Raw genomic sequence first — 27,737 nt, 5'->3', positions numbered from 1 at the left:
TAACTTTATATTTTTTTATTTTTTCTTCTTCGTTCCTTTCTTTTTCTATTTTCTTCGTATAGCCTACAGATTGACAATACGGAAGACACTGTTCATTTGGAATTTTTGGCGTATCCGTTGGTCTCCTCCTTCTCTCCCGTGAAGTCGGTGTTGATATTGTTCGTGGTGTGTATTTACTATCCGTGACTCCTCCCTAGTTTCTCTTCCACCAGTTCCTTTTTGTTTCCCGCGAGTTTCCTCTCCTCCGCCGCCATGAGTAGCGTTGCATTGTCACCGATAATTTTTTTTGTCTTCGTTTGCTCCATAAGGATTGTCAATCCATATGATTTATACGAATTACTAATTTTGTATGATTCATACGAATTATCAATCCGTATATGTTCAATATATAGTGAAAAAAACGTAGACAACAGAACTCACGGTGGCTCATGATGACGATAGCGGAACGAAGGTGGACACCAACAACGAACACATGTAGATTGATGAAGATGAACCATGGATTGATGAAGATAATCACGAATTGAAGAAAAGAAGATGAGAGAATTTGAGAAGAGAAATAAAAAACACGTGAATGAATGGTGCAGATGGACATATTTCCAATCTGTATTTCACATTTAAACATCAATGAAGATGAGACAAAATTAATTTTTCACTCAAAATACTGAATGTAGAATAAATGGTGTTGGAAGCAAGAAGAAATTCCCATAAAATATGCATAACCGTCCACACTTGGGCTAGATTAAGGCATGGGCTTTAGTTAATCAGAGAGTCGGCCTAAAGTCCCATTCCAAATTCGTTGGCTTATATATGCTGTCATTTGTTGGGTGAACTAAATAAAACAGGATTTGACAAATAAAATAAAATAACACTGATTGGACATCATTATAATTGATTATGAACGTTAAGGTAGTTATGGATAGTGAATACCAATCCTAATTATCAACATTGTCCCAAAATGGATTTTTTTTCTTCTCACAAATATTTTCTTTCAGAGGAAAATTTTATTCAAGACACAGCATTAAATATATAGATATCTCTTCCATGAAAATTCAAATTTTGATTTGTCATATATGGCAAGTGATTAGTCTATTCCACTAAAATTAAGAGGTCTAGTTGATTAAAAAAGTCATACGAGTGTTATAAACCTGTTTTGGTATTATATTTAATTCTTATTCAACAAAAAAAGTCCATCCTATTGAACCTAATATCTTTTTTTTTACCATTGGTATATTGATACAAAATAATCTTTTAAAAAAATGATAATTAATTTCTGTTGAAAACCTTAAACACAAACAAGGTTGGTACTAAACATAATATCTTTGACTCTTAAAATGGATTTATGTGATAATTTACATACTTTTTTAATTTCATTTCATTTGATACTATCTTCATCCGTTTATATTGGATTATTTTGGAAATTTGCCTATCTTCACCCCTTTGTTTACGTGTACAAGAGTAAAACTGAACCTAATGATTAATTATTGATAAAATTAATAGATTTTTATGCATATAACATGATAAAAAAATGTGCTTGATATTGACTTTTTTTACTGAAATATCCTTAATAACTTTAAAATGTTTTTAGTTAATAAATATTATAAATTAATAAGATAAATCATTTATCTATCTTATATGGTTTGAGAAAGATAACTAGCAACAAATAAATAAGATAAAGTATATAGCCGTTATTCTCCCTTCACACGTTAACTAATTACGTGGAAAATAATTAGAAGAAAAGTATATAGCATCACGTATCAGAGTATTTTCAAAAACTAATAGTACAAATTTTTAACAATTTATTATCATTAATTATCTTAATTGATGTGAATTAATTAAAAAGATCTCAGACTTATTTCACATTAAAAGACGTGTTGAAATGCATGTTATTGTTATTATTATAAAATAAATGGGATAATTAAAAAAAAAAAGCCAAAAAGAAACTTTTATTGCCACCTGCCCAAATGTGAAACAAGATAGCACCAAAGCCAAAAAGACTTACAAAGAAAATGATGCAAGATAATGCTTGCAACAGCATTACAAATAATAAAAAAAAAATGGGATAAAATTATTAGATACGAAAATATCATTATTATTTCACATACATACTCCAAAAGTCCGTCCAACCAATCCAATCATTAAGCATCGAAGTTCCTCCAGTCATGACAAGCATTAAGCACCAAATTATCAGCACTTACGCCGGACCTTATCATTTTATAATTCACCATCGCCACTCGCCACTCGCCACGGACACAGATCTCACCAACGATATCTTACGAAATATATTCAATCTTTCACACACAATCAATCACCATCAGTCAAAAAGAGAAACGAAAAAGCAAAACTATCATTCTCACGAGGGTAAGAAGTTTTGATTACAGAGTCTCCCGTCTCCACCACAATGATGTAATTTAATTCAGTCCAAGGAAAAACAAAAGCCAACGGCTATCAAGGCAATTTAATCTAAATTACAAGCATGTGGTGAGTCAAAGCGTTCAAGATTTAAGAATTAAGATAACAAAGCCTCTTCATCGGGATAGCTTACATGCGAAAGCTCCTTTATCCATTCAAACGTTCGACGACGCGACATGGTCCTCTTTCCCTGCTTTTGTCTGTGTTTCTGCCTCTTCCTTTCGAGCACTTTTTCTTTCGCGGCGTGCGTTGCGCTTTCTGTCGTGTTGGCGCTTTTAGTACCACCCTTAATCATGACCATGTCCGATTGTTGCACTGTTTCAACAGAATATTTGCAACCACTCCAAAAGCCACCAATTTTTTTGAAAACGTGATTTTTTGTCTTACCGCTGTAACTCGTTTTCACGGTGCCATTAGCATTGGCGTTGCTATTGTTGCTGCCCATGCTATTGCTGCGAGCTGTGTGGTTTTTATTAACACCATTGGTACTACGAACCTTGAGATCTTGCAATGCTATCTCTGGTGCAGGCACCACACCCAGACGCAAAAAGTCCCATGCTGATGATTTTCTACCGTGATTGCCGAAGCTTGTTTGTCTTGGAACGGTTACCTTCAACTGACGTTGGGGACTTGGATGCGTGAGGAAATGATTTTGATTTTGATTTTGAATTCTTGTTTCGGAAATTATTGGGGTTGTAGTGGTTGTGGTGGAGGAGCTGCTACTAGATGAATTCTGGCTTCTAATGCTGCTGCTACTGCTATTGCTACAAAATTCTCTCACGGAAACGTGGTCCAAGGATTCACATCGCTTAAGTGAGAGATGCAATGGGAGAATTTGGCCTTGGAAGAAAACTTCATCTGCAGCACACATTTCTGGTTCTGTGGAAAAGGGGCCACTCCATAAGCGGAAATCGAAATCCTCTTCTTGGGTTTCATTGATTTGAGAATCTGGTTTTGCTTTTGATTGGTCTTCGTGGCCGATCAGATTGACAGGAAGATCGCAAAGTGACAATGCTTCTATTTCTTCTTCTTCTTCCTCCTTTCCCTCCTCTTCTTCTTTCAAGTGTAGCATTTTTTCCCACTGAGTACAATTTGTCGCCATCTCACGGAAGGAACAGGTTCTGTAAAAAGATTGAAATTTATAGGGAGAATGAGAGGGGAAATATTTGAACAGGGGAGGGTGGACATGTGACAGAGTCTGGAGTGACAGAGAGAGTTTGGAATATAAAGAGGGAAAAAGTGAAGTATTGAGAAGCACTAAAGTGGGAAATAGAATAGAGAAGTGATGTAATCGGTGCAGTGCAGGCGCGACCTAAGATAATGTCTTTTCCTTGTTTGAGGGTGAAGAAAAGAACTGTGTGTGACCTTTTGGCACGGGCACTACCAGAGACAGTACGTCTCTACCGTCGCTTTTGATGTTATTCTTCTGGACGAATGCCTCCACAATCAGAAACTATTAGGTGGCCACATGATTATTATGTGTCACTATTATTCTTGAATAATCTAATATTATTATGTGTGGTATATATTTTAAAGCATAAATGTTATTTTTATTCCAGAAAGTATATGTGGTTGATAAATCTATTTTTTTAAAGATAAAAAAATTAAATTAAATTAAATTTTTAAAAGTGTAAAAAGTGAGACTAATTAGTTTTATTATTTGATCGGTTAACATTAAAAAATTCGTTTACCTAACACATAAGAATGAAAATGGTATTACTAACAAATATATCCTTAATATGAATAACTTATTGACATTTTCATTCTTTAATTATACAACTTATTGATAAATATATTCATGAAATATATAAATATAATTAGTTGATATTAGTAACAAGATACATGCACCAATAACAATTAATCTTAGAAATTTGTTATTTTATTATTGGATAACCTAAAAGGATAATTAATCACTTTATTCCTTAACGTTCATTATAATTATATGGGTGTTTATTACATGGGTAAGAAAATTATAGTTTGATTGTTATATCTTTTTATGTTTATTTTCTTTTACTTGTGGACTATTTATTTAAAATTTAACAAATTGATTGAGAACTTATCCTGTCTTATCTTCTCCTAACTCTTCATTCCTCTATAATAAATTGAGATTATAAGTATAATTACAATTAAAATACATTATAATACATATTTGTAATAACAAAATTAGAAATTTATAAGTCTAATATGTTGTTGATGCATATATCTTGTTTTAACTTGGTTTATATACTATGTGGATATATTTGTTAGTGAGGATAAAAATATCAATAAATTATTAAATTAAGGACATAGTTATCAATAATTTTAACAAATAAAATTTAATGTTGGGATAAATTTTTTTCACTTTTACACTTTCAAATATTAAGTTTTATTTTTTTATCTTTGAGACACAAATTTTTTAATACAACTTACTTCAAAAACAAAAATAATTATTTATTCTATTTTAAATCGAATATTGATATACTGTGTGCCGGTGCCTCTTTATGACATCTAGCGATATGTTTGGTTCAGATTAAGAATGGAGGAAAGTTTAAAATTTAAAGTATTAAGACATTTTAATGTATCCGTTTGAAAAAGTATATTAATTAAGGTTATTTAATAAAATTTTATTATATATGAATTTATATTAACAAAATTTAATAATTTATTTGTAATTTATTATATCTGTTTTAAGCAAATAATCTACTATATTTACTATTTATTATATATAAAAAATGTTTGATTATATAGGTGATGTCACGTTATAATTTTATATTATTTCTTTCAAATAATTCAATTAATTAATGTATATTTTATATTTATTCTATTAAATTGATTTAATTACTCCATTTAATCTTAAATAATTGATATGATAAATATATTAATTGATTGATTAATTCAAATTAATTAATAATTATAATTATCTTAATAATTTTATTAAATATTTGGATGAGAATTTTTTATTATACAAATTTAAATTCTGAATAATAAAAATAATTAAATGAAAAAAATAGACAAACAACTATGTAAATTAAAAATAAGCCTCATTAAAAAATAAAATTGTACATAGTAAATTAAAAATATCTACCTGATTAAGAAAAAAATAATAGTTTTTTTATAAATAAAGGAAAATTGAATAGGAAAATTAAGTTTGCACAATAATTTTTTAGTGTACAGAAAAAATATTTTTTCTAAAATGGAAAATAAATTAAATTAAAAATACACAAGAAAATATGTTAATCAAAACAAGTAAAATAGTTTTTAAATATAATTTGATAAAATTGTAGTAATTAAAAATATCAATCTGATTAAAGAAAAATTAAATAAAAATAAATAAAAAGCTAACTAAATTAGAAATGTTTTTAAAAGTGACATGTGATACATTTTGAAAGAAAGAAACCAAAGGAAATAATTCAGGTTCAAGAACAAAACTTTCATTTAATTTATTTGTATATTATTATAACATTCATATATTTTTTTTCACTTTTAGGAAAAAAAAATATTTTAAAGTTATTATCTTTTTAGTGATCCATGCGACTTATCATTCATTAAGTATCTATTTTATTTTACTAACGATTTTCAATTTTTTCTCAAACACTAATGCACTATTAGAAATATCAATTCAAAAGGTAATAAATAAATAAATTAAAGCATAAAAACAATTTTTATCGGATAAAATAATTTAACAATCAATTACATCGATTGTTTAATTAAATTCTCATATTTTACGGGTTTGATATTGCTTATGTTTGATATCGCATCAATTACTTATGTTTAATATGAATAATAATATCAGGTATATTTTATTTTATATATATATATATATATATATGTGTGTGTGTGTGTGTGTTATAAAATAAACAATTTTATTGTAAATGTAATATCATGATATACAAAATATCAACTATTAAATAATTTTTTTATACACAATTATTTTAACACAAATCTGTCATAAAAAAAACGCAACATGTCTAATCTTAAAAATTGATCTTGTTCACATTAATATAAATATATCTTTACTTGTATACATACATACGTATTTAAATATTATACACACACACATATATATAACGTAATATATGTCTACTAATATATATTTTTGTAAAATTAAAAATATAAAAAATAATAAAATATATAATAGTATATAAAAATTATTAATTAAAATTTAACACCCGTATAACTGTAGAAAGTACGAGTTATCACGTCATTTATATTCATATTTAAAACTATTTTATTTATTTTTAAATATATATATATATATATATATATATATATATAATAAATCATAATAAAATAAAGTAAAAATATTATACATTTCAAAGTATAAATTTAATACCAATGAAAAAGCACGGGTATTACACTAAATATACATATATAAAAACAACAATAAAATAAAAAATTAAAAATCAACAATACTAAATTCTAATGGTTCATTCTTTTATTAGTTGACTTGACACTTCTAATAAAATTACTAATGCTAGTCACATGTCTATCGTCAACACTTACCTCATGACTAAATTCCCGTACCTCCTTATGCACACTTTTCCTTTATGACTCATTCTAAATTTTACGAGTCTCAACTCTTCCGTTGTTGATAAGGAACTACGATCAATTCAATTCTATGATCTAAATGGATAGATGGTTGCTTTAAAAAATAATTTGCAAATTCATGAGATAGGTGGCACTTGGAAATCAGGGGCCGGATCATTATTATTATCGTGGGATTTTGGGATCATAGGAAGAAGGAATAACTATAATTTTGATATATGTGTTTTTTTTTTATCATCTTATTGTAAAATATTTAGTAACTTTTGATGATTTATCTTCATCGAAAAATATTTTTGATTGTTTTTAGTAAAATTATTTTCTTCCAATCATATTAACTAAATCTTGGTCCATGATTTTATTTCTTTAATATTTTAATTCAATTTTCATTTTACATTTCAATATAATAATCTATTTTACCAATATGAGTTTTTATTTATTTATTTTTTACAATAATGACATCGTTTGAATAAATTTTTAAACCTGTTTTCATCATTTTTCTTATATTGTAAGAAAAATATGTTGAACTTAATACGATGTATTAAGATTTAAAACTTGAAGCAAATAAAAACTAAGAAACATTTTTAAAAAAATATTGAACACATTGGATAGAATAGGTCCATGTGACTTAACAAGAGCAACAATAATATCTAAAAATAATTTCATTAAAAAATGTCTCAAAATTACTTTCATTCAAGAATGACTCTTAAAAACACTTTTATTATATATGAAAAATTCTACGCCCGCCCAATTTATATTCAAATAAGATTGTTGGTCTTTTTTTTTATAAAAAACTAGTAATTCTTTTTTATTTAATAATTTATAATTCTTGAATCATTAATATTTCTTGTTAACAATAAATTAATATATTTAAAAAATTAAATATTAAATGATTCAAAATCTATTAAATATTCTCTTTTATTTTTAACTATTTAATCTAAATTCAATCAAGAATTTTGGTTGACTTAAAATGAATAAGAAGCTAGTAACTATTTTTTTGGTATACAATAAAGCTTTTTATGTAATAATTTTAATATTTGTATCCTCAATAAATATCAAGTTGACAATATTAACATTTGTATTAATTTATTTTTTAAATATTAAGTGCTTTAAAATCTATTAAATACTTTTATTTATTTATTTGAAGACACAAAAGTTAAATATTGAATACATTGGATAGAATAGGTCATATGACTTGGCGAGAGTAAGAATAATTTATGTTCACAAAAGAAAAAAGTAAGAATAACTTCTTAAAACACTTTCATTCAATATGAAAAATTCTACTTCCACCCAATTTACATTAAAAAAAGATTGTTGCTGGTTAACTTTAAAAAAACTAGTAATTCTTTTATTTAATATTTTTTAATTCTTGAATCCTTAATATATCTTGTTAAAAATATTAATATTTATATTTAAAAATGATTTAAAATCCATTAAATATCATCTTTTAATTATTTAATCTAAATTCAATCAATATTTTTGGTCAACTTAAAATGAATAGGAAACTAGTAACTCTTTTTTTTGGTATAGAATAATGTTTTTTTATATAATACTTTTAATATTTGTATCCTCAATAAATATGATGTTCACAATATTAACATTTGTATTAATTTATTTTTTTTAAAATATTAAATGATTTAAGAGCTATTAAATACTTTCTTTTATTTATTTGAAGACATGCCCAATAAATCCCTCCTCAATCGAAAAGTGACAAGTCAAAAGTGTAACGCTTGTATGATGCAATCAAATTGTCTCTTTATATATATGTTGCATAAGAGAAAGGTGTAACATGCACTCTATTTGCCAGCTTGCTTTTATTCCCTGCTCCTGTTATCTTTCTTTTATCCGTTTCCCTACTCTCACATCAAATGCAACAATTTACAGCCTTTGGGTAACCGTTTCGAAAACGCAATTTGCAGACAGAAACCCCTTTGTTACTTTTGAGTGGAACGTAATTTTGAAAGGGTTTTAACGGTTATCCAACAACCCAAATCAGATCCCCTCTTTCTCTTTCTTAACCCTCCACACTTCTTTGGGACAAAAATTGTATACTTTGCATTAGAAATAAGCCCTTTGTTAAGCCAAGTTATCCATTACTTTCCTTTCACAGCCTCACTACAAACAAAGATGTTTACCATGGAAATGTTTAAGAAACCTTTCTTTGCAACTACTTTTGTTTTGTTTATGATCCTTTGCGATGTATCATTGGCGACAAAAGATAACCAAAAGAATACTTACATAGTCCACATGGCCAAATCCAAAATGCCAGCAAGCTTCAACCACCATTCAGTTTGGTATAAATCGATTATGAAATCAATATCTAACTCAACAGAGATGCTCTACACCTATGACAACACAATCCATGGATTGTCAACAAGATTAACACTGGAAGAAGCCCGATTATTGAAGAGTCAAACTGGGATTCTAAAGGTACTACCAGAGAAAATATATAAGCCACTCACAACTCGAACACCAAAATTCCTCGGGTTAGATAAAATCGCTGATATGTTCCCTAAATCAAATGAAGCAAGTGACATCGTTATCGGACTCCTCGACACTGGTGTTTGGCCCGAAAGCAAGAGCTTCGAAGATACTGGACTGGGACCCATCCCTAGTAGTTGGAAAGGCAAATGTGAATCAGGTGACAATTTCACTACCTTAAATTGCAATAAGAAATTGATAGGAGCCAGATTCTTCTTAAAAGGTTACGAGGCTTCAATGGGTCCCCTTAATGCAACCAACCAATTCAGATCACCACGAGACGCTGATGGCCACGGCACCCACACCGCAAGCACAGCCGCAGGGTCTGCAGTGAAAGGCGCCAGCCTATTCGGCTATGCTTCTGGGACAGCACGTGGGATGGCCTCACGTGCCAGAGTCGCTGTTTACAAGGTTTGTTGGGGAGATACTTGTGCTGTTTCGGATATATTGGCTGCAATGGACGCAGCCATCTCCGACAACGTCAATGTCATTTCTGCATCACTCGGAGGCGGAGCAATCGATTACGATGAAGAAAATCTTGCTATTGGAGCCTTTGCAGCAATGGAGAAAGGGATTGTAGTTTCCTGTGCTGCAGGAAACACGGGTCCTGATAGCTCTTCTCTCCAAAATATAGCACCTTGGATGATCACCGTGGGAGCTGGCACACTAGATCGTGATTTTCCGGTAAATGTTAACCTCGGGAATGGACAAAACTATTCTGGAGTATCAATTTATGATGGTAAATTTTCACGCCATACTTTAGTGCCACTCATATATGCTGGGAATGCCAGTGCAAAAATAGGTGCGGAGTTGTGTGAGACAGATAGCTTGGATCCAAAAAAGGTTAAGGGAAAAATTGTGTTGTGTGATCGTGGAAATAGTTCTAGGGTAGAGAAAGGACTTGTGGTGAAATCTGCCGGCGGTGTGGGCATGGTGTTAGCAAATTCGGAATCCGACGGAGAGGAATTGGTGGCAGATGCCCATCTTTTACCAACAACTGCAGTGGGTTTCAAGGCTGGGAAACTCATCAAGTTGTACTTACAAGATGCTCGAAAACCAACATCTAGGCTTATGTTTGAGGGAACAAAGGTTGGAATTGAGCCGTCGCCAGTTGTTGCAGCATTTAGCTCTCGGGGCCCAAACCCAATAACACCAGAGGTATTGAAGCCTGATTTCATTGCTCCAGGTGTCAACATCTTAGCCGCATTTACGAAGCTTGTGGGTCCCACTAACCTTGACCAAGATGATAGGCGCGTGGACTTCAACATAATTTCAGGTACATCCATGGCATGCCCTCACGCAAGCGGTATAGCAGCTTTGATCAAGTCATTTCATCCAGATTGGAGCCCAGCTGCAATTCGGTCTGCGCTTATGACCACAGCTTATACAACTTACAACAACGGTAAAAAATTGCTAGACAGTGCCACAAATGGCCCGTCAACGCCGTTTGAGGTCGGTGCTGGACATGTGAACCCTGTTGCTGCGCTTAATCCAGGTCTTGTCTATGATTTAGCAGTGGATGATTATCTCAACTTCCTTTGTGCACTAAACTACACACCTGATAGGATTGAGGTTGTGGCGAGGAGAAAGTTCAGGTGCAATGCACACAAGCACTACAGTGTAACCGACTTAAATTACCCTTCATTTGGTGTGGTGTTTAAACCAAAAGTGGGAGGGTCCGGTGCAACGATAGTTAAACACAAACGAACTCTTACTAATGTAGGGGACGCAGGAACATACAAAGTATCAGTTACAGTTGATATTTCATCTGTCAAGATCGCAGTTGAGCCAAATGTGTTGAGCTTCAACAAAAATGAGAAAAAATCATACACAATCACGTTTACGGTTTCAGGTCCACCACCGCCAAGTAATTTTGGTTTTGGACGTTTAGAATGGTCAAATGGAAAGAATGTTGTCGGAAGTCCTATCTCAATTACCTGGGAATCGGGACGTGCATGAAAACTGTAAAAATGTTGATCAAAGCCTAATGGATGTAGTTATAATACAATAAAGTTGAATGTTACAATATATGATATTTATCTAGGTGGAGAGTGGAGACTACTGAAAGTAGTGAAACTTTTTTTTTTTTTTTTAGAAAAAGGAGTTTTGCTTCTATTACAAGTTCTAATGTGTTGACTGAATAGTTAAGTATTATTAATGTTTATTTTTTAAATTGCAAAATTTGAATACCTATTATATAAATAGTGTTTTTTTTTAAACAACTAGTGATTAAGAACAAGTAGTAATTTAATATTATCTAATAATTTCTTCCTATTCGTCCGCTTCAATTAACTCCACCGGTGGGCCAAGTGATTGCGAAGTCTGGGGGAGTAGAAAGAGCTTATAAGTATAATTTTACGAAAAACAGAACTTTATAATTCATTTTAATGGATTCTTAATCAATCCATATTTAAAAAAATAAAATTCTTAGGCATTTTTGGTGAATAGTCAAAAACTAATCCTTTATAAGTATACAAATTTATTTAAATGATTGACGTTTTTCTGATGAGCACTCATTTATATATATAGATATGGGGAGATTCTTGGTGATATATTTAAGGGGCATAATTTTCTATCAATCATATGATAGTATTTTAATTATATATTATCTCTCTTCAAAAATCCTATTTGAATAAAGTTACACTTAAGCTCTTTCCTCTTCAAAAATCTCTCTTCAAGTTGATCAACAATCCTATTTGAATTTAAATTGGGTGAAACTAAAAAATAATATATAAATTAAATTGTAATTTTAGTCTTTATATAATTTTAAATTTATGATTTTGATTTTCATATTTTAAAATCAAAATATTTAAATTCTTTATTTTTCAAAATAAGCAAATTGAATCTTTTATGTGATATATTAATATTGACGTAGAATATTATTGATATGATATTTATATAAAAAAAATTAAATAAAATGAAAAATGAAAAAAATGAATTTTTTTTAACAAAAATTGAACTTATGATTCTTTATTTATAAGTAAAATAATAATCACTAACATACTTACTTGATTTAGTTAAATACATTAACATTATTTTATATATATCATTAGTCAAGACATTATCTATAAAAAGGTACATGGTATTTTATTATTTTAAGTATTTAAGAAATGATTAAGACTAAATAACTTTTTCCTTTTTGCTAAATATTAAGTTTTTTTTCATTAAGAAGAGGGTTTTGAAGTAACAGTTAAATGTTGTACATCTCCTTTACATCATTTACTGTTTTTTTTTTTATTTTTTTCTTGTCACATTATGTACCTATAATAACTATTGATTTTTTCTTTTAGTTCTTTCTCTTATTGGACGTAAATTAGCATATGACTGTTCAACACAAACATCTTCCAGTGAATAATAATGTAAGAGCAAGAATACGAGAAGACATGTATAAATAAAAATAGAGTACGAGAAGATAACAAATTTTTTTGAAAAACTAATAAGGTGATATATTATAGTTACAATTTTAGAGGAACCCAGGATTTATTTCATGATTCTTGGGACGTTCTTATATTATATATATATAAAAAAGTTTCGCAGTTATGTAACCCACTCGCTTCCGCACTGTTACTGTACGGAGGTTCTGCAATTACATTTTTTTTCTTTCTAATAATTAAATTAATTATAACAGTAAGTCAGTAACAGAAAAGACAGGGATAGCCATGGTTTATCTCGCCGTCGCTGGTGCCGGATACAGCTCAGTCGTCGGAATCAATAATCGGAGGCCAGAATTTTTCATATCAATTATACCAAACGGCGCCATTCCAACGCTCTATTTCGTCGCATCTCTGTGTCGGTGCTGCAGAGAACATGGCTTCAGTAGCGCTTCCGAATCCGCTTGGACAGATTTTCCCGTAGAGAACGCGTATGAGCTGTTAGGAGTGTCCGAGACCAGCTCCTTTGACGAGATTAAAGCGTCGTTTCGAAAATTGGCCAAAGAGACTCACCCGGACCTAGCTGAGTCAAAGAACGATTCCACTGCGTCTCGACGATTTGTACAAATTCTGGCTGCCTATGAGGTTTGTGCAAATCATGTTCTGGTTTATGAATTATGATTATTGTCGCTGATGAATATAACCTCAATCATAAGTTTAGGGGTAGTTTTATTTGTGGCTAAAATATTGTAGATAGCTTAGTTAAAACGAATCATTGTATTCCTGGCTAAATTAGAGCTTGAATTAAAACGAATCAACCAAGTTTGGCTTATTGAAGAATGCCATAATATTATGATTAGAGGACATTTCATATACTGTTGTGTTTAGTGGACTGAATAATTGGTTTTGTTTGAATATTCTGAATACGACCAATGTATATCGAAGTTGATTATTAAATGGCTGCGAAATTGAGAAATGACATGCTCATAGGAACCTTTTGATAGTCTGTTTTATTTCCCCATTGCGTGTTTAGTTAGCTCTTGAACACAGAAAAATTGTCAAATTGATGCAATGAGTTCGAAGGCTCCCGTGTGTTAATTAGGGGAACAGCTGTCTATTGCCCTTGAAGGATCAAGGATGTTCTGCATTCAATAGTTCAATCAAATGAAAAACCAAATGGGAAGTTGCTTAATGGATGTCTGATTGATTTTTGATAGTTTCTAATGCCCAAAGTTTGAATAAATAATTTAGTGTTCATTTTACTACATTGGTTTTTGGTACTGCTTGCATTGGTCAAGTTAGCAGTGGGGCAAACTGACTATATGTGCTTTTCTTTTCTTTTTTCTCCTGAATTTTGGATATGTTGTACATGGTCTTATACATATTTTGTTTTGGTCCTTGCTGATTAATTGGCTATAATATGTTCATGGTATTGGCAAGATGACCACATACTTCATGACTTTAACTACTGGAAATCTTGCAGAGCATACATTATTACATTGAGTGTGTGTGGGTAACTATAATGAGGTTTTCCCTTGGTTACATTATAGGGAATATTGACTTAACAGAATAATCTATGATGCATTGCAGATTCTTTCAGATTCTCAAAAGAGAGCCCATTATGACATGTACCTGTTGTCTCAGAAAAAACTTATGCAAAGGCATCCTGGACAGGGTTCAAAATTGCAAATTTACAAATCACAGGCTACTGCGTTCAAGGAGATGGAAGTTGTTGAATGGTTAAAATGGTACAGATTAACTATAAATAATATTTTGGCAGAAAAGAAGATGGTAGTTGGAACTGGCTATTTTGATGTATTTGAGAGAGATTTTTATTCAGCTATTTATGCAGCATACTATGGTCCTGAAATTCAGTCCATGGAGCTTCTTCCTGACTGCTTTGAGGCTGAGGAGAGGTCCTCTTATGAAACTCCTGAGGTTTTGCACTTAGTTTCAGGACGTGATCTTTTCGGAATGGTTTGCCTAGCTAACAAGGTTCCAGAGATATCAATTACTAACAATGAGAAGTTAACATCTTTTAGATCCTTCCATTCAGGCCTGTGTCAATCTATAACAGATTTGAACGTCCACAAGAATGCAAAAAGATCAGATGATTTTGAAACTCACCGAGGTCACAGCTCTAAAACTTCAAGTATTGTATCAGATGCATATAGACATCTAGAATTGCACATCTCTGGAAGAGTGATTGCTACAGCATCTAGGGCCCTACCCAGATGCTGTTCTGATGAGATGCAGACAGAAGATACTGAAGATCATATTCATGTGTTCCTTAATTTATATGAAGATCCCAAACATATCAGCAGTGATTTTTGGAAAGATTACCTTGCAAATGGTGCAGTTGGAAGAAGAATTCACTTGGGAACCATATCTGGACTTGGGAGCAGTCCAGATGAAGGTTCTTGCTATGTCTACAATGACAAGGGTACAAAGACCCATGTGATTATGAAGCATAGAACATTGATGGTATGTAATGTTGCTTTTCCATGGTCTTGATGATTTAACTATTAGAACTTAATTTGGAAGATATTTCTATGTCTTACTTTAGTCAAACAGTACAATCTCTCTTATAAAAAGGGGAAATAATATGCCATAATGGAAGATTACAACAAGCAGAAAGAAATAGGAGAGATTCCCATCACAATATAAGAACAACAAAGGTTGATATCCTGATTTATAAAACATTTACTGTCTGATCTAATCAATCAGAATACTTGTTACAAGAAGGAAATCAATAATATCTATTGACTGATTATAATGAATATTGATCGATTCTAACAACTTAATTGGGAATTTTACTTTTGCATTAGCACCAAGTCTTCTTTGTTTCCATTTCTAATATTTTTAAATATGAGAACAAGCATGGTTTGGTTTTTGGGATCTTGCTAGTTACTAGAAATTTAGTCTTATATATAACTTGGTATAGCTAGATGCTTATAATTATGTAATGTTATGATAAAAAATTTCAGGTGAAGCATATGCATTGGTATGAAGTGAGTGAGAAAGTTTCAGTTTGTGAATGTAGATGCACTAGAGCACGCTTACCACCAAGCAAGTAAAGCTTTGACATCTCTCTCTATATTTGTATTGCTGTTTGAGTTAGCACAACAATCTCTTTGGGGTTCATTAATGCATATACCCTGATGCTGTCTGCTCTCTTATTATTATATAATTTGTTAGAGGATTTGTTTGTGTGTGTTGGAACATGTGGTCTTTTTATCCATACCAATCTTCTCTTTCCATGTTTGCATTTTTTTTTCATTCTTTTCCTGGTGTTGATGTTAGGCTAATCAATGGTTCTATTAAAGGTTAAAGCAATGTGGTCATTGGGTTAATTTACTTGTACTAAGTTTCAATTATCTGGAAAATGGTGTTGCTACACCTTCTCGGGTGAAGGAACCAGAATTGATGAAGTGATATTGTGGTTTGTGGATTTATTACTCAGAAGTCAGAAGTCAGAAGAACTCTTTCTCATAATCTGTACTGCTTCTAACTGCAAAAATGAACTTATTGCTGTATTCTCAAGTTTATGTGAATTTTTCTCGGTACCGCAACTTGTTATTTAATGAAGATGAAGATTGTCTGCTGCTCTCTCATTGCTGTCCATAATACTTTTTAATAATTTCATTGCCTTAATTATACAGATTTTGGCTATTTGAGCCTCGTTGTGGCTTCCATGACATAGGGGGTTGGTACGTTGAAACATATGGCAAAGATAAGAATGGTCGTACAATGCCATCACAAAGGTTCTGGGATGGCTTGGACTATAGTGAGCAAGCTGACAGGTAAGTTGAGTAATTAGGTGTATTTATTCTCTTCTTTTAACTTTGTGAAAATTTTATTTAATGTTAGCAACAGAGGTTTTTCTTTTTAAAACGTATGGTATCAAATGATTATTATAGAATGATGTATAAATATGGATCTTGGGGAAAATTTTTAATGTTCACAGAAATGAAAAGTTGACATCTGTATTTTGGATTTTGCACTAAAACTGTATTTTGTTTAATCTATTTTTTAAACTGTTGAAGTCTGTTTGACATGCATTTTGGCTTGGTAAAGTGCCCACAGGCCACAGCCACATTTCATATATTTTTTAACAAGAATTATCTGATTGGCTCTTGACTGTTAAATTGCGTGAAACCATTTATATAGAAGAGAAGTTGTTCAGATTTATAAACCTATTTTATTTCAACTTTAGCTTAGCTCTGCTTACTGAATTCTGAAAACTTTTAGCTATTTTTTTCTGCCTGTAGGAATAAAATATCTCATTTTTTAACTATTTTGTTTCATCTTGGACATTTAGAAGTGGTAGAAGCTAATCAATATTTTAGAATTTCTCTCTCAAAGACCCAACCCAAGTAATTTGCTGTGGAGTATACTGACTGTCTCTTTTCTGCAATCTGCAGAAGACTTCATCCAGCAATGTATCTGTTTGCTCTTGCATATCGGACACTTGATCTTGAATATGCCAAAGCAAGCAAGAAATCATTTAGGAATGTTGTTGGAGCACAAATGTTCCGAATTCTTCATTGGTGCAAGAAACTTGTTCAATAGGTATATCCATTGGACTTTTTGACCGACACTGTCAACGAATTTATTGTGTCCTTGCTAGAACAATTTGGAAAGATCAACAAATTCTTTACTAATATCTATTTAGGGATTTACTGATTTTAGAATATTTCCCTGTCCATTTACAGTTACAGAATGACTCTTGGGATGTTCTGTAAGTACTGAAAGGAAAACTCATTACAAGCCTCTAGTTGTTCTATTGGATATTGCAAATTCAACTTTTCATCTGCCTAGTGATCGATATGTTAGCCAAATACTGAAGTTACTTCACTTGGTCAAGGGTTGGCTGCTGGTGCTGTTTTAATATATAAGGAACCAATATCATGCTTGAGCTGATTTGCCCCAACATCTATTTTGTCAAAAGTATTTTCTGGCGCTACTTGTCTCAGAATTGTTGTGCAATCCGAATCTTCACAGATATACATCATGGATTTCTATGCATGCAATATACCTCTGCAGTTGCCTTTCTGTTATAAATCAAAGATTCTTTATTTTGGTCAGTATTATGGAAGCTAGTTGTTTCGCTGCACAATGAGTTTCATCCCCGTGTTGGAGAGGTCATGGAGCTGGACAATTTCCTGGAATTTACTTGGCCATCATAGTTCAAGGTACAGCAAATACAGTTTCTACTTACGTAGACTTGCCAATATAGGCATGTGTAACTTATGTGTTTCTACTGGTATATATTTATCTATATATTTAAGTCTGTTTTTCTTGTTTCCCCCCTCTTAAATGTGTTGCTCTTCCCTCTGGATTTATATGCAAATAGTAATATGCTAGACATGTAGTTTTATATTGTCATGTTAATGTTAGGTTTGATTGTATGTTTCTTCTCCATCTATTTCTGGCTTTGGCTTTGCTTTGAATGACTTAAAATAATTTTCTAAACTAATAGAATATGGCGTTGGGCCACAGAGTCTCCACAAATTGCAAACTTCTTTTACTAAATGAAATTGACTACATATGCCTCTTTTTTATCCTTTATTTGAGCAGATCTTCCCATTTGCAGTACTGCCCTCCTGCTAATGCTCGATAATACCTATCCCTACAATAGACAGGTCTTCCATCAGCAGCCTCAGCAGCAGCTGCTGCTAGATCATCATCAGTTATCACCTCCACTGGCAATTTAAGCAACTCCTCTTTTCTGCAATATGCATTAAAAAATTGCAATGACACGGAAGAAAACTGTGGAAGATAGTGAAGGATTTTTATGTCTTCTCTTACCTTAGGAGCTTTGTGTTAACCTTGGGAGCTTGAACAGTTGATTTAATTTCTTCTTTGGTAAAGGTAGTTCGAAAAAAATTCTCCACTGGTGTAGCAAAGATAAATAGCATTACTCCTGTAACAAGCAATGCTCCTGTCCCAACTAGAGTTTGCTTCAGCAGTTTAACGACTGGTTTAACCTGGGGACATGGAATGTATGTGAACCATGCTGCAAGAAATCAAATTTAACATATTGCTCTCTAGTCTGTATCCAAAATCTTTATGAATTCAAGCAATGCTGTGATACTTTGTGATGTCCAGTACCTTGTAAGAGCCCAACAATCTATCACGAGCTAGGATCTGCAAAGAAATTAAGTTTTCAGATTATATTGCCTGAAATGTGAGAAATGAAACATGTCACTGGTTGGTTCATTTAGTAGTATTAATATTTGTTAGCACATTTCAGCTACACGTTATTCCATATCCTTCATATCCACTAATTCTGAACAGACTGCTTGTTGCTTAATCAAGAAGTATCTCTTACAATTTGAAAGCCAATTACAAGTTGCTACCATTTTATCTGTTTGCCTTTAGAAATGACCCTGTCTTTTGCTAGAAAGGCTAGCAATTGATCTTATCCTACCTAGTTCCAAATTGCAAGCAACGTCTAAAATTGGCTACTTTTATATTCATTCAGGCATATTTTACTGTCAATATTCTGCTGTTGATAGAATCATAAATTTGTCAGTTTGCAATGCGTGTGTGTGTGTGTGTGTATATATATATATATATATATATATATTATAGCGCACTGAATCTACCACCTTCAATATAATTTTTCACATGTGATGTTTTCAGGCATATTTTTGTTCTGTTCTCTCTAGGTGCAGGAAGAATGTGTAGAAGAGGCTAACCTCGGGTGGCTTGACCCACATCTGTCCATCGTACCATCCGCTTTCTTCATAAGGGATGACCGCTGATAGAAGTCTGTCACCGACATAACTCCAACCCTGCATTGTAATTCAATTGTCTTAAGTCTTAACTTCAACAGTTATTTTAGTGTGAAGGTGCAGCCATAGCTCAGTCACTTAACCATCGGGTATAGTTAGTGTGAATGACCAACAGATTACATTCAGTTGAAAATCTCATTATAATGTTCACTTTGGCAACAATATAAACAGCATGCATGATGACTACAAAAGGGAGTTCCGACAACTTCCAATCCTTGGACAAATGCAATATGGATTTGAATTCATGATATACTACACCAGGACAAATTTGTTTTTAAATCTCTGCCTCACCCCATCCTCCCTTGTCCCCAGTAATGAAATGGCTGTGACATGAAGAACAAAAGGAGGATTGGAATTTAGAACGCACCAGATAAATCCTCAAGACAATCAAAGACACAATGAAGAGAGTTCCCGTTCCAGCAGCTAGTATAAATCTTAGAGGCTCCTGCAATGTTCTGAACGTTAATGCAGACATTAAGGAAATTTTATGAGCGGTATAAATGTTGTGGGCAGCTGGCACGTATTCGTGTGTTACGTTGTGTATGCATCAAAATTTCTAGTTGATTAGATGTTTCAATAATTATGCACACATATATTTTAACTTCTTCCTTACTTTAGAAGGATTAAAGCTTGCAGCTGCAATTGGTCCTCCAAGAACTGTAAATACTGCCAGCCAGAGACTTCCAAGGCGAAGGAAGAACGACCCCGGACCCAGTTCACCCCACGAATACAAGATTCCATCCTTTAGAGATGAGTACTCATTCACCTATTACACCATGAGGAATCGGGGTTAGCATAAAATGAAAAATGAAACTAGTTTTAGTGAAACAATCCTGATAACTAATAATTCATTTTAATCCCTTATCATGAACCGTTCCAATTTTTATGCATGCATCCACGGATATGTAACTCACTTGCTAGGTTCAGCCATAAAATTAATGAACTAATGATACACCATGCTATATCATGTAGATTTCAAAGATCATCCAAAAAAACAATTATTGCCACAATTGTGTAGCTGTTAACACATACCGGCCTCTGCTCAAAAGGGACTTCAATTTCCAACCCAGGATCCCAGCTACGTCCTGAAGATCCGCTTGTTTCTCCATCCATCTCATCTTTTATGGCCTTAGCCTTGATGGAAATCCGGTGAGAAAATTTTGAAGCTTTGTGATTATGGATGATCAATGAGCCATAACTGTTGCCTGGTCTGGCTTGTCTTGCACTTGGAATTAGTGAACAGTAGACATTTTGTCTAATCATTTACCTGTTGAGTTTAAGCTATCACCAACGCAGCAGAATAGAGTTTGGTTTAAAATCCCGGTTCAATTTCCGACTTGGAGGATGAGGAGGAGGAGGAGGAGGAAGAAGAATAGGATATTATTATGTTCAGTGATTAATTGAAAGTCGCAAAAAATGGTTTTCATGTCTTCGTTCCGAGGACCACATATTATTTACATGGAAGAGGAGAACAAGTAAATAAACTCTGTATTTTCCTATTTTCATAGATGAGAAAGAGAGACCCTGTAGCCTACCCTGCCTCTAAGTTATGTGGAGAAGCTTCTTGTCCACGTGGGCTTCTTATGCACCGTCCATCTGATGCGCTTAACCCCCTTAGGACTGAGATTATCCGAACCAAATGCATTTCGTGCTTTTATATTTTTGTGGTCTGAGAAACGCCAAGGGAAATGTTGCTGGAGCAACTTGGCCGCTGCTCCCTTGCACGCAAATTGCAATCTGTATCTGTTGCCTGCACGCCGTGGGAACGAGCATGTTCAGTTTGCAAGCAAAACAACGACACACCCACTATCAATCATAACTTGACCAAAGCAAAGCAGTGTTGGATATTTATATATTTCCAATTATTTATGTGAGCATATATTATAAAATAATTATATTAGTTATTTATTATAAAGAGACTTTTATTTCAATGGTTAAAACTAAGTGAGTTCATTAGACTGTTAAGAAATTTGATAGTAGTATGGACTTAATGAGTAGATACTAGTGTAGTGTTGGCTCATTAATAGTAAGAACTTTTATAGGTTAATACACTTACAAAGGGCTCTGATTCCCGATACACTAATAAGAAAACTCATCCTTTCTACTTTCTGTATGAAGAAAAGCTAAGTAGGAATGACAAAATTGGCTGATCTTGTCGGGTCAACTCGCAAAAAATGATGGGATCAATAAAAATAAAATAAAAAGTTCATTAAAAGTATAAAAAAATCTCATTAGGATCAACCTAGGTGGGGAATTTGAATAATATACATGACATCTTAGGTTTAATTCATAGTGTCACCATTGTATATCAAACAAAATAAATAAAAACCTAATCACATGAAAATAAATAAAAATAAGGTTTCATTGCTCTTCCCCCCTAATTTTTTTTAGCGAACCCAACAAATTAGTTTGAGGTATTTTACTTGCTACTTTTAAAAAACTTGCAAAATTTATCTTTTGCCATTTCTGGGAATTGACTAACGAGAGCTAACATGGCATAATCCAAATTTATATTTTCCTGACAAATTTTATCCACGACTTTTTAACTTTTGGTAGAAATTTATCTTTTTTTTTGGTAAATTTTACACTTAATTTTTTTATCAAATAAATAATGGAAGGTAAAAAAAATTAAATTTTAAAAAAATTGAAATACGTTCAATTAATTTGTTGAGAATAAAATTCACTAACAAGTCAAAAAATTTATAGATAAAAGAAATGTAATTAAGGCAACAAATGATTATTATTTTATATTTTCTAACTATTTGGACTTTATAGTACAAATCTCAGAAGTCTGAATAAGAATATTTATTCTTTTTTGTTTTTTATGGCACGTATGTCTTGCTATACATTAATTACTGAATCCAACATATAACTATATTTGTCAACCGAGACTGTATTTGATGCAAATTTAAATAAGGGTCCAGTTAAAAAGTGTAAAAATAAAATAAAATAAAGATTGCATTAAAAATCACAACAATATACAGTTTTATGCTTTCTAATTAAAAGCTTTATATTTTTAATTTTTTAACCTGTATTTTAAGGATACGTAACCATTTTCCTTCAAATAAACGACGCACATAGACAAGGTGCCGCACCTGGAAATCCGTTAGAAAGAGGCCAGTCCACTGAGAGAAGCGCATTGCCAACTTCTATAAGTTTCAGAGTTGCTTGGCAATGTCAGTTAGCATTCAATTTGCACCTCGAAGAACGTAAAGCAGAAAAAAAACTCTCCACACGCATTTCACATGAAAACCAAAACGGTTAAAGGAAATCGGAGGATGAACAAGCTCGACTTGCCTTCCGTTTTCCTTATTTGCATCTTCTTCTTCCTCGCTGGATTCTCTGCTTCCAGTCTCTTCTCTCACTCTCAGGTTTCCCTTCTCAATACTCCTAATCACGTTGTTCTTCCATTTTACGCTCGTTTTCCTTTGGTTTTGTTTGTTTTCGCTGGAAAATATTCCTAGTAATGGATCGCTGAGAATTTGCAGAAACATGAATATGACCTGAGGCTGAGACCGAGACCGAGACCGAGAGCGAGGTTACTTGAAAAATCGACGCAGGAGAAGACGGAGTATCATTTGTTGAAAGCCGGAGACTCCGGCGACGATTACGTTACATTGATTCCTTTTCAGGTGCGCATTTAGCTTCTTCTGTGCTTCGCGATTTTCCGCTGAAACGTTCTTCTGCTAGTTACTTGCTAAGATGATCGCGGTATTTTGTGATTCCTGTTTGAAATAGTGCAATGTGGTGTGAATTAGTTTATTAAGGTGAATTTACGTTAACATTTTGATTTTATGAACGTTCATGAGAAGGATCGCAAATCTCAAATTAATAATATCATTGCTGCTCGAATATTATAATGTTAGGCATACGAATCTGTTGGAGGTTTGACTTGAGCTTTGACTTTCAAATAAATGTGTCTTTAATCTGTGCTCCTTAGGTTTTGAGTTGGTATCCTCGCGCTCTGTATTTTCCTAATTTTGCGAGTGCAGAACAATGTGAAAGCATAATTGAAATGGCAAGAGGAGGACTCAAGTCATCAACATTGGCATTACGCAAGGGAGAAACGGAGGAGAGTACAAAGGGAATCAGAACAAGGTAGAGTGTACGTTAGTATGTGTCTGTGGAATACTTAACTGTCTTCTGACTTCATTATAAACTGCACAAAGTAGAATGTTAAATGTGTGATTTTATCACAAATTCGGAGAAAAGGTCAATCTGATTGGGATTATGGTGAGCCTAACAGATTTTCAAGTTCTGAGAAATTAGATGCAATCTGTTTGATTCCTTTATATTTTTTGTTCTACTCCTTGCCTCTAACCTAGACACTGAACTTTATGAGCAAGATATTAACACATCTTGTTTTGACTTCCCGAATCTTGACCTCTTGTCTCTTTGAAGATAGAATATAAGGCCTCATGTGGTTCTTAGATGACAGGTTTTATAAATTTATTATGTTTTAAACTAAATTCCACACAAAAAAAAAAATCTCCTCGAGTAATTCGTGGGAGTTTCAATTACTGAGACTTTTGGTAATATGCCAATATTTTACAGGCCATTTTATGGTGCAAATACAACCCAAGATAAAGTATCTTGCCCATGGGAGAATTGGCCATTATGGTTATGAGGACCTTCTACTAAAATCCAAAAGATGTACATTATATATTGCAAGCTTATATCTACATTTTCTTTTAACAGCTCTGGTGTTTTTATGAGTGCTTCTGAGGATGAAACGGGGATTTTAGATGCCATTGAGGAGAAAATTGCGAAAGCAACAAAAATTCCAAGGACTCATGGAGAGGTAACATCCCTACTAAGCTAGCTGTCTCGCTCTGCAGAAAAAGCATTTTGAAAAGGCTTGTTAATCTGATTTACTAATTTTTTTTTAGTTTTTTTGCTTTAGCTGGTTCACTATTTGAATCTGTATCTGAAATAAAAAGTTAAAAACTGCTAATTTACTGTTAATTAGATGTTTAATCTGAGTCAGTTACTATTGTTTGATGCAGAAGAGATCTATTAATTGTGAACAATGTTCAACATAACAATCATGCGATTAACATTTTTCCTATGATAATATTTATCCTTTGAGTATCAAGAGATCATTTTAATATCAAAAGACCTGTCTGTTGATGGAAATGGTACATTAAAATTAACACACATTGGTGGGGATTGGCTAATGGGGTTTGATTCTGAGAATCATTTTGTAAATCTGTACCATTTCAAACGGTGAATTTGTTCCTCATGGTTGGCAGGAAACTTTTTGTTTGATGCCTACGGCTATGAGGTTTGATTTCGTACATTTTGTACAAACGAATCTTTCATGGTTCAACGACACATTTGTGTTGCCACTGACATGATATGAGTTGGCGTCTTCTTAATTCTTTGCTTCCCTAACAAAGTAATAGTCCCCATGTTGCTAGTGAATTTGGACTAATTTTCTACGTTGTATTCTATATTTTCATGGCCCAAACCACCAGTTGTCATTGCTATTGAAATAATGTCACCTACTACAATTTTTGAAATTTTTAATCTTCAATTTTACTTTTGATTAGGTGCAACCAAAACTTCTATGTAGGCTAGAAGTATTGTTTAGAGCTTTTGCCTTCACCTTTAATTAACCCTAATGAATTTTTAACTAAAAGAAAGGGGAAAAACGTTAAACACCTTTAAAACCAATGTTCTTGAACATTTAGACTACGAATTATATTAGCTTTCCTTCCTGAGCTAATTATCTGCAACTACGGTGCCATTTTATTTTGTCGAATTTGTAAATCTTTTATTTTTAAGGTGATTCTAAAGTATCTGAGTAATAACCAATGTTTCAGGCATTTAATATTCTACGCTATGAGGTTGGACAAAAATACAATTCTCATTATGATGCATTTGATGAAGCAGAATATGGCCCACTGCAGAGCCAAAGGGTACGTCTAAACTCTAAAGTTAAACTCGTACATTCTTATTTTCAAGTTGTTATGGATTTTGTGGATAGTTATTCGCGTACAAGCACCGACAACAATGGCCCATGATTTGTCATTTTCTACTAAGTTTGGTATTCATCCGAAGCTACTTAACAGGGGATTGAATATAAGAGTTAATACTTATGTTAAATTATACTCTTGTCTCGTAAAAGACGTTTAAAGTGTAATAAGTTTTAAAATTGGACAAGACTCAATGTTGTTTGATAGGTAATTTTAGTGTTGTTTCTTAATAAAAATACACCAAGAATTGTAGTTCGTTAATAAACATACAGCAAGTTAAAAGAAAATCATAAAAAATTCAAAAGTATTTGTAGAATAGCACCTTTGTTGATGAAAAGAAAGGGATAGATGGAAAGGTTTTTCACGTTAAAATGAATTAAAATATTGTAGTTATTAAATTCTTAAAAAAGAGGAGTGTAATATTTTCTGGTTTATATAATACTTTAAAATAGAGGGAAGACCACTCTAATTTGAGTATCTGAAAAAAAATCTCAGCGAAGGCCCTTCCTTTTCTCTAGCCTCAACATTATCCTCATATTGAGGACTATCCAGATTTCTTATAATTGCATTTGGATCTTTTGTAGTTCCAAAATTTTTTTTATCGGTAAATGTTAATGGTTAGTTTCTTAATTTTTATTAGTATGAGCAACTGAATCTGTGACTTTTTTTTCCAAAGCTTGCATGTTTTGCAGAACAAAGCGAGGCTGTCATGATAAATATGTTTTTGTACTTTATTTTAGTGTGTTTGAATTTAGTTAAATATTATTATGTTTTACAATTAAAATACGAAAGTGCCAATAGGGTACATAAATAGATATTCAAGTTGCTATATGTAGAAGTAAGAAATCATAAACAAATATTTTATTAAAGTGAACATGGAAACCGATAATGAAGTATCCTATCCAAACCCGTTGGGGCTGTCCCTATTTCTAGTTACCTAATTCGAATCAAATTGCTTATACTTATCTCCGTCTCATATTTTAGTATTGAATCGCTATTTTTCTTTACATTTTTAGCTCTTGAACTTGCATAATTTAAGTTTAATAAGTTCGATTCTTAACTAAGTTCCATGCAGGTAGCTTCTTTTTTGCTGTATTTAACTGATGTTCCAGAAGGTGGGGAGACCATGTTTCCGTATGAGGTAAGACCAAGTTTGTCATTACATCTTTATTCACGCACTTCGCATTTCCTAAGGTAATTAACGTATTATTTTGGGCAGAATGGATTCAACAGGGACGGTAATGTCGAGGACTGTATTGGTTTAAGAGTAAGACCACGCAAGGGGGATGCGCTTCTATTTTATTCATTATTACCTAATGGTACTATTGATCAGGTTAGTATTTCTTTTTTATTTTTTATTTTTGGTGAGAAGGTTAGTATTTTTATTCATCGAACTTACGACGGCTGTAATATTCTGATTATTATTGGGCTAAACTAACACATTCTGGACTCGATGCGCTCAACCGCTCATTATTTGCCCATCTTTCTATGTTTACTTCGGCAGACATCAGCCCACGGAAGCTGCCCCGTCATAAAAGGAGAGAAGTGGGTGGCAACAAAGTGGATAAGGAATCAAGTGCAGGACGATTAGAAGAATGCTACCTGCAATTGAGTTTCAAATTCTTACACCAGTAGCAGTATTTATGTCACTTTAATAGCCATTAAGATTTTTGGGCTAAAATATATGGTTATAGCATGGTTAATAATCGGGGCCAAAATTTGATTAGATACGGAAATTGTGAAAGAAAAGCTGGATAGTGCACATTTAGATAGGACACGGTTAAATCACAGTCAATAAACATTTCCTTGAGGAGCCCCGTCATTCAAAAGTCATTTGCTAAAAATATTCTAGAAATTCAAAGTTATAACTTGGACTAAATGTTTTCAATAGATGTTTATAACCTTGTAGTATTTGATATTCCTTAGATCTTTAATCTCTACATATCACACACGAAAGATGAGAGAAATGCTTATTTTAACAATACTTTTCCTAACAGTTTTGATTATCACTGAAATTTATTAAGATTCAAAATATCATATGCGAATTAATTAAATAAAATGTAAAATCAAAGTTAAAACAGATTTTTAATACAAAACATTGATTTCATCCGAAGAGGGATGCTAATAACATTCCGACATACATACAACAATACATTCCCTATTAGGCGATAAGTAAC

At 32.5% G+C, this 27,737-nt stretch overlaps 5 protein-coding genes across 8 annotated transcripts; 3 read left to right on the top strand and 2 right to left on the bottom strand.

The window, feature by feature from the left end:
* Positions 1-2,324: 2,324 nt before the first annotated feature.
* LOC114375457 (putative vacuolar protein sorting-associated protein 13B) lies at positions 2,325-3,829 on the bottom strand. Its single transcript, XM_028333238.1, has one exon. It carries the CDS (start codon positions 3,509-3,511, stop codon positions 2,507-2,509), a length of 1,005 nt encoding a protein of 334 aa, XP_028189039.1. The 5' UTR covers positions 3,512-3,829; the 3' UTR covers positions 2,325-2,506.
* Positions 3,830-8,742: 4,913 nt separating this feature from the next.
* LOC114375780 (subtilisin-like protease SBT1.7) lies at positions 8,743-11,439 on the top strand. The gene has a single exon (XM_028333637.1). It carries the CDS (start codon positions 9,058-9,060, stop codon positions 11,368-11,370), a length of 2,313 nt encoding a protein of 770 aa, XP_028189438.1. The 5' UTR covers positions 8,743-9,057; the 3' UTR covers positions 11,371-11,439.
* A 1,527-nt stretch (positions 11,440-12,966) lies between these two features.
* Positions 12,967-20,731, top strand: LOC114376929. 3 transcript variants are annotated; one of them, XM_028335266.1, is made up of 7 exons: positions 12,967-13,427; positions 14,373-15,266; positions 15,770-15,855; positions 16,445-16,585; positions 17,207-17,354; positions 17,498-17,977; positions 19,457-20,731. In XM_028335266.1, the coding sequence occupies exons 1-5, from the start codon at positions 13,071-13,073 to the stop codon at positions 17,352-17,354; spliced, it is 1,626 nt and encodes a 541-aa protein (XP_028191067.1). In that variant the 5' UTR covers positions 12,967-13,070; the 3' UTR covers positions 17,498-17,977; positions 19,457-20,731. The 3 variants fall into 3 exon arrangements, with proteins under 3 accessions (XP_028191067.1, XP_028191066.1, XP_028191065.1); XM_028335265.1 differs by having other exon boundaries at positions 19,431-20,731; XM_028335264.1 differs by lacking the exon at positions 19,457-20,731 and adding an exon at positions 18,363-19,130.
* On the bottom strand, positions 18,144-20,874 carry LOC114376930 (protein CONSERVED IN THE GREEN LINEAGE AND DIATOMS 27, chloroplastic-like). Of its 2 annotated transcripts, XM_028335267.1 has the most exons (7): positions 20,615-20,874; positions 20,196-20,348; positions 19,950-20,027; positions 19,487-19,582; positions 18,897-18,932; positions 18,594-18,772; positions 18,144-18,513 (listed from the first exon to the last, which is right to left on the bottom strand). In XM_028335267.1, the coding sequence occupies exons 1-7, from the start codon at positions 20,843-20,845 to the stop codon at positions 18,351-18,353; spliced, it is 936 nt and encodes a 311-aa protein (XP_028191068.1). In that variant the 5' UTR covers positions 20,846-20,874; the 3' UTR covers positions 18,144-18,350. The 2 variants fall into 2 exon arrangements, with proteins under 2 accessions (XP_028191068.1, XP_028191069.1); XM_028335268.1 differs by lacking the exon at positions 19,950-20,027.
* Positions 20,875-22,672: 1,798 nt separating this feature from the next.
* On the top strand, positions 22,673-27,439 carry LOC114377529 (probable prolyl 4-hydroxylase 9). Its single transcript, XM_028336079.1, has 8 exons — positions 22,673-22,953; positions 23,071-23,214; positions 23,523-23,680; positions 24,281-24,383; positions 25,408-25,503; positions 26,636-26,701; positions 26,780-26,893; positions 27,065-27,439. Exons 1-8 carry the CDS (start codon positions 22,828-22,830, stop codon positions 27,149-27,151), a joined length of 894 nt encoding a protein of 297 aa, XP_028191880.1. The 5' UTR covers positions 22,673-22,827; the 3' UTR covers positions 27,152-27,439.
* Positions 27,440-27,737: the final 298 nt, after the last annotated feature.

This window comes from Glycine soja, chromosome 11, assembly GCF_004193775.1.
Source record: "Glycine soja cultivar W05 chromosome 11, ASM419377v2, whole genome shotgun sequence".
NCBI lineage: Eukaryota > Viridiplantae > Streptophyta > Magnoliopsida > Fabales > Fabaceae > Glycine > Glycine soja.
This window is presented reverse-complemented; position numbering and strand designations above follow the sequence as displayed.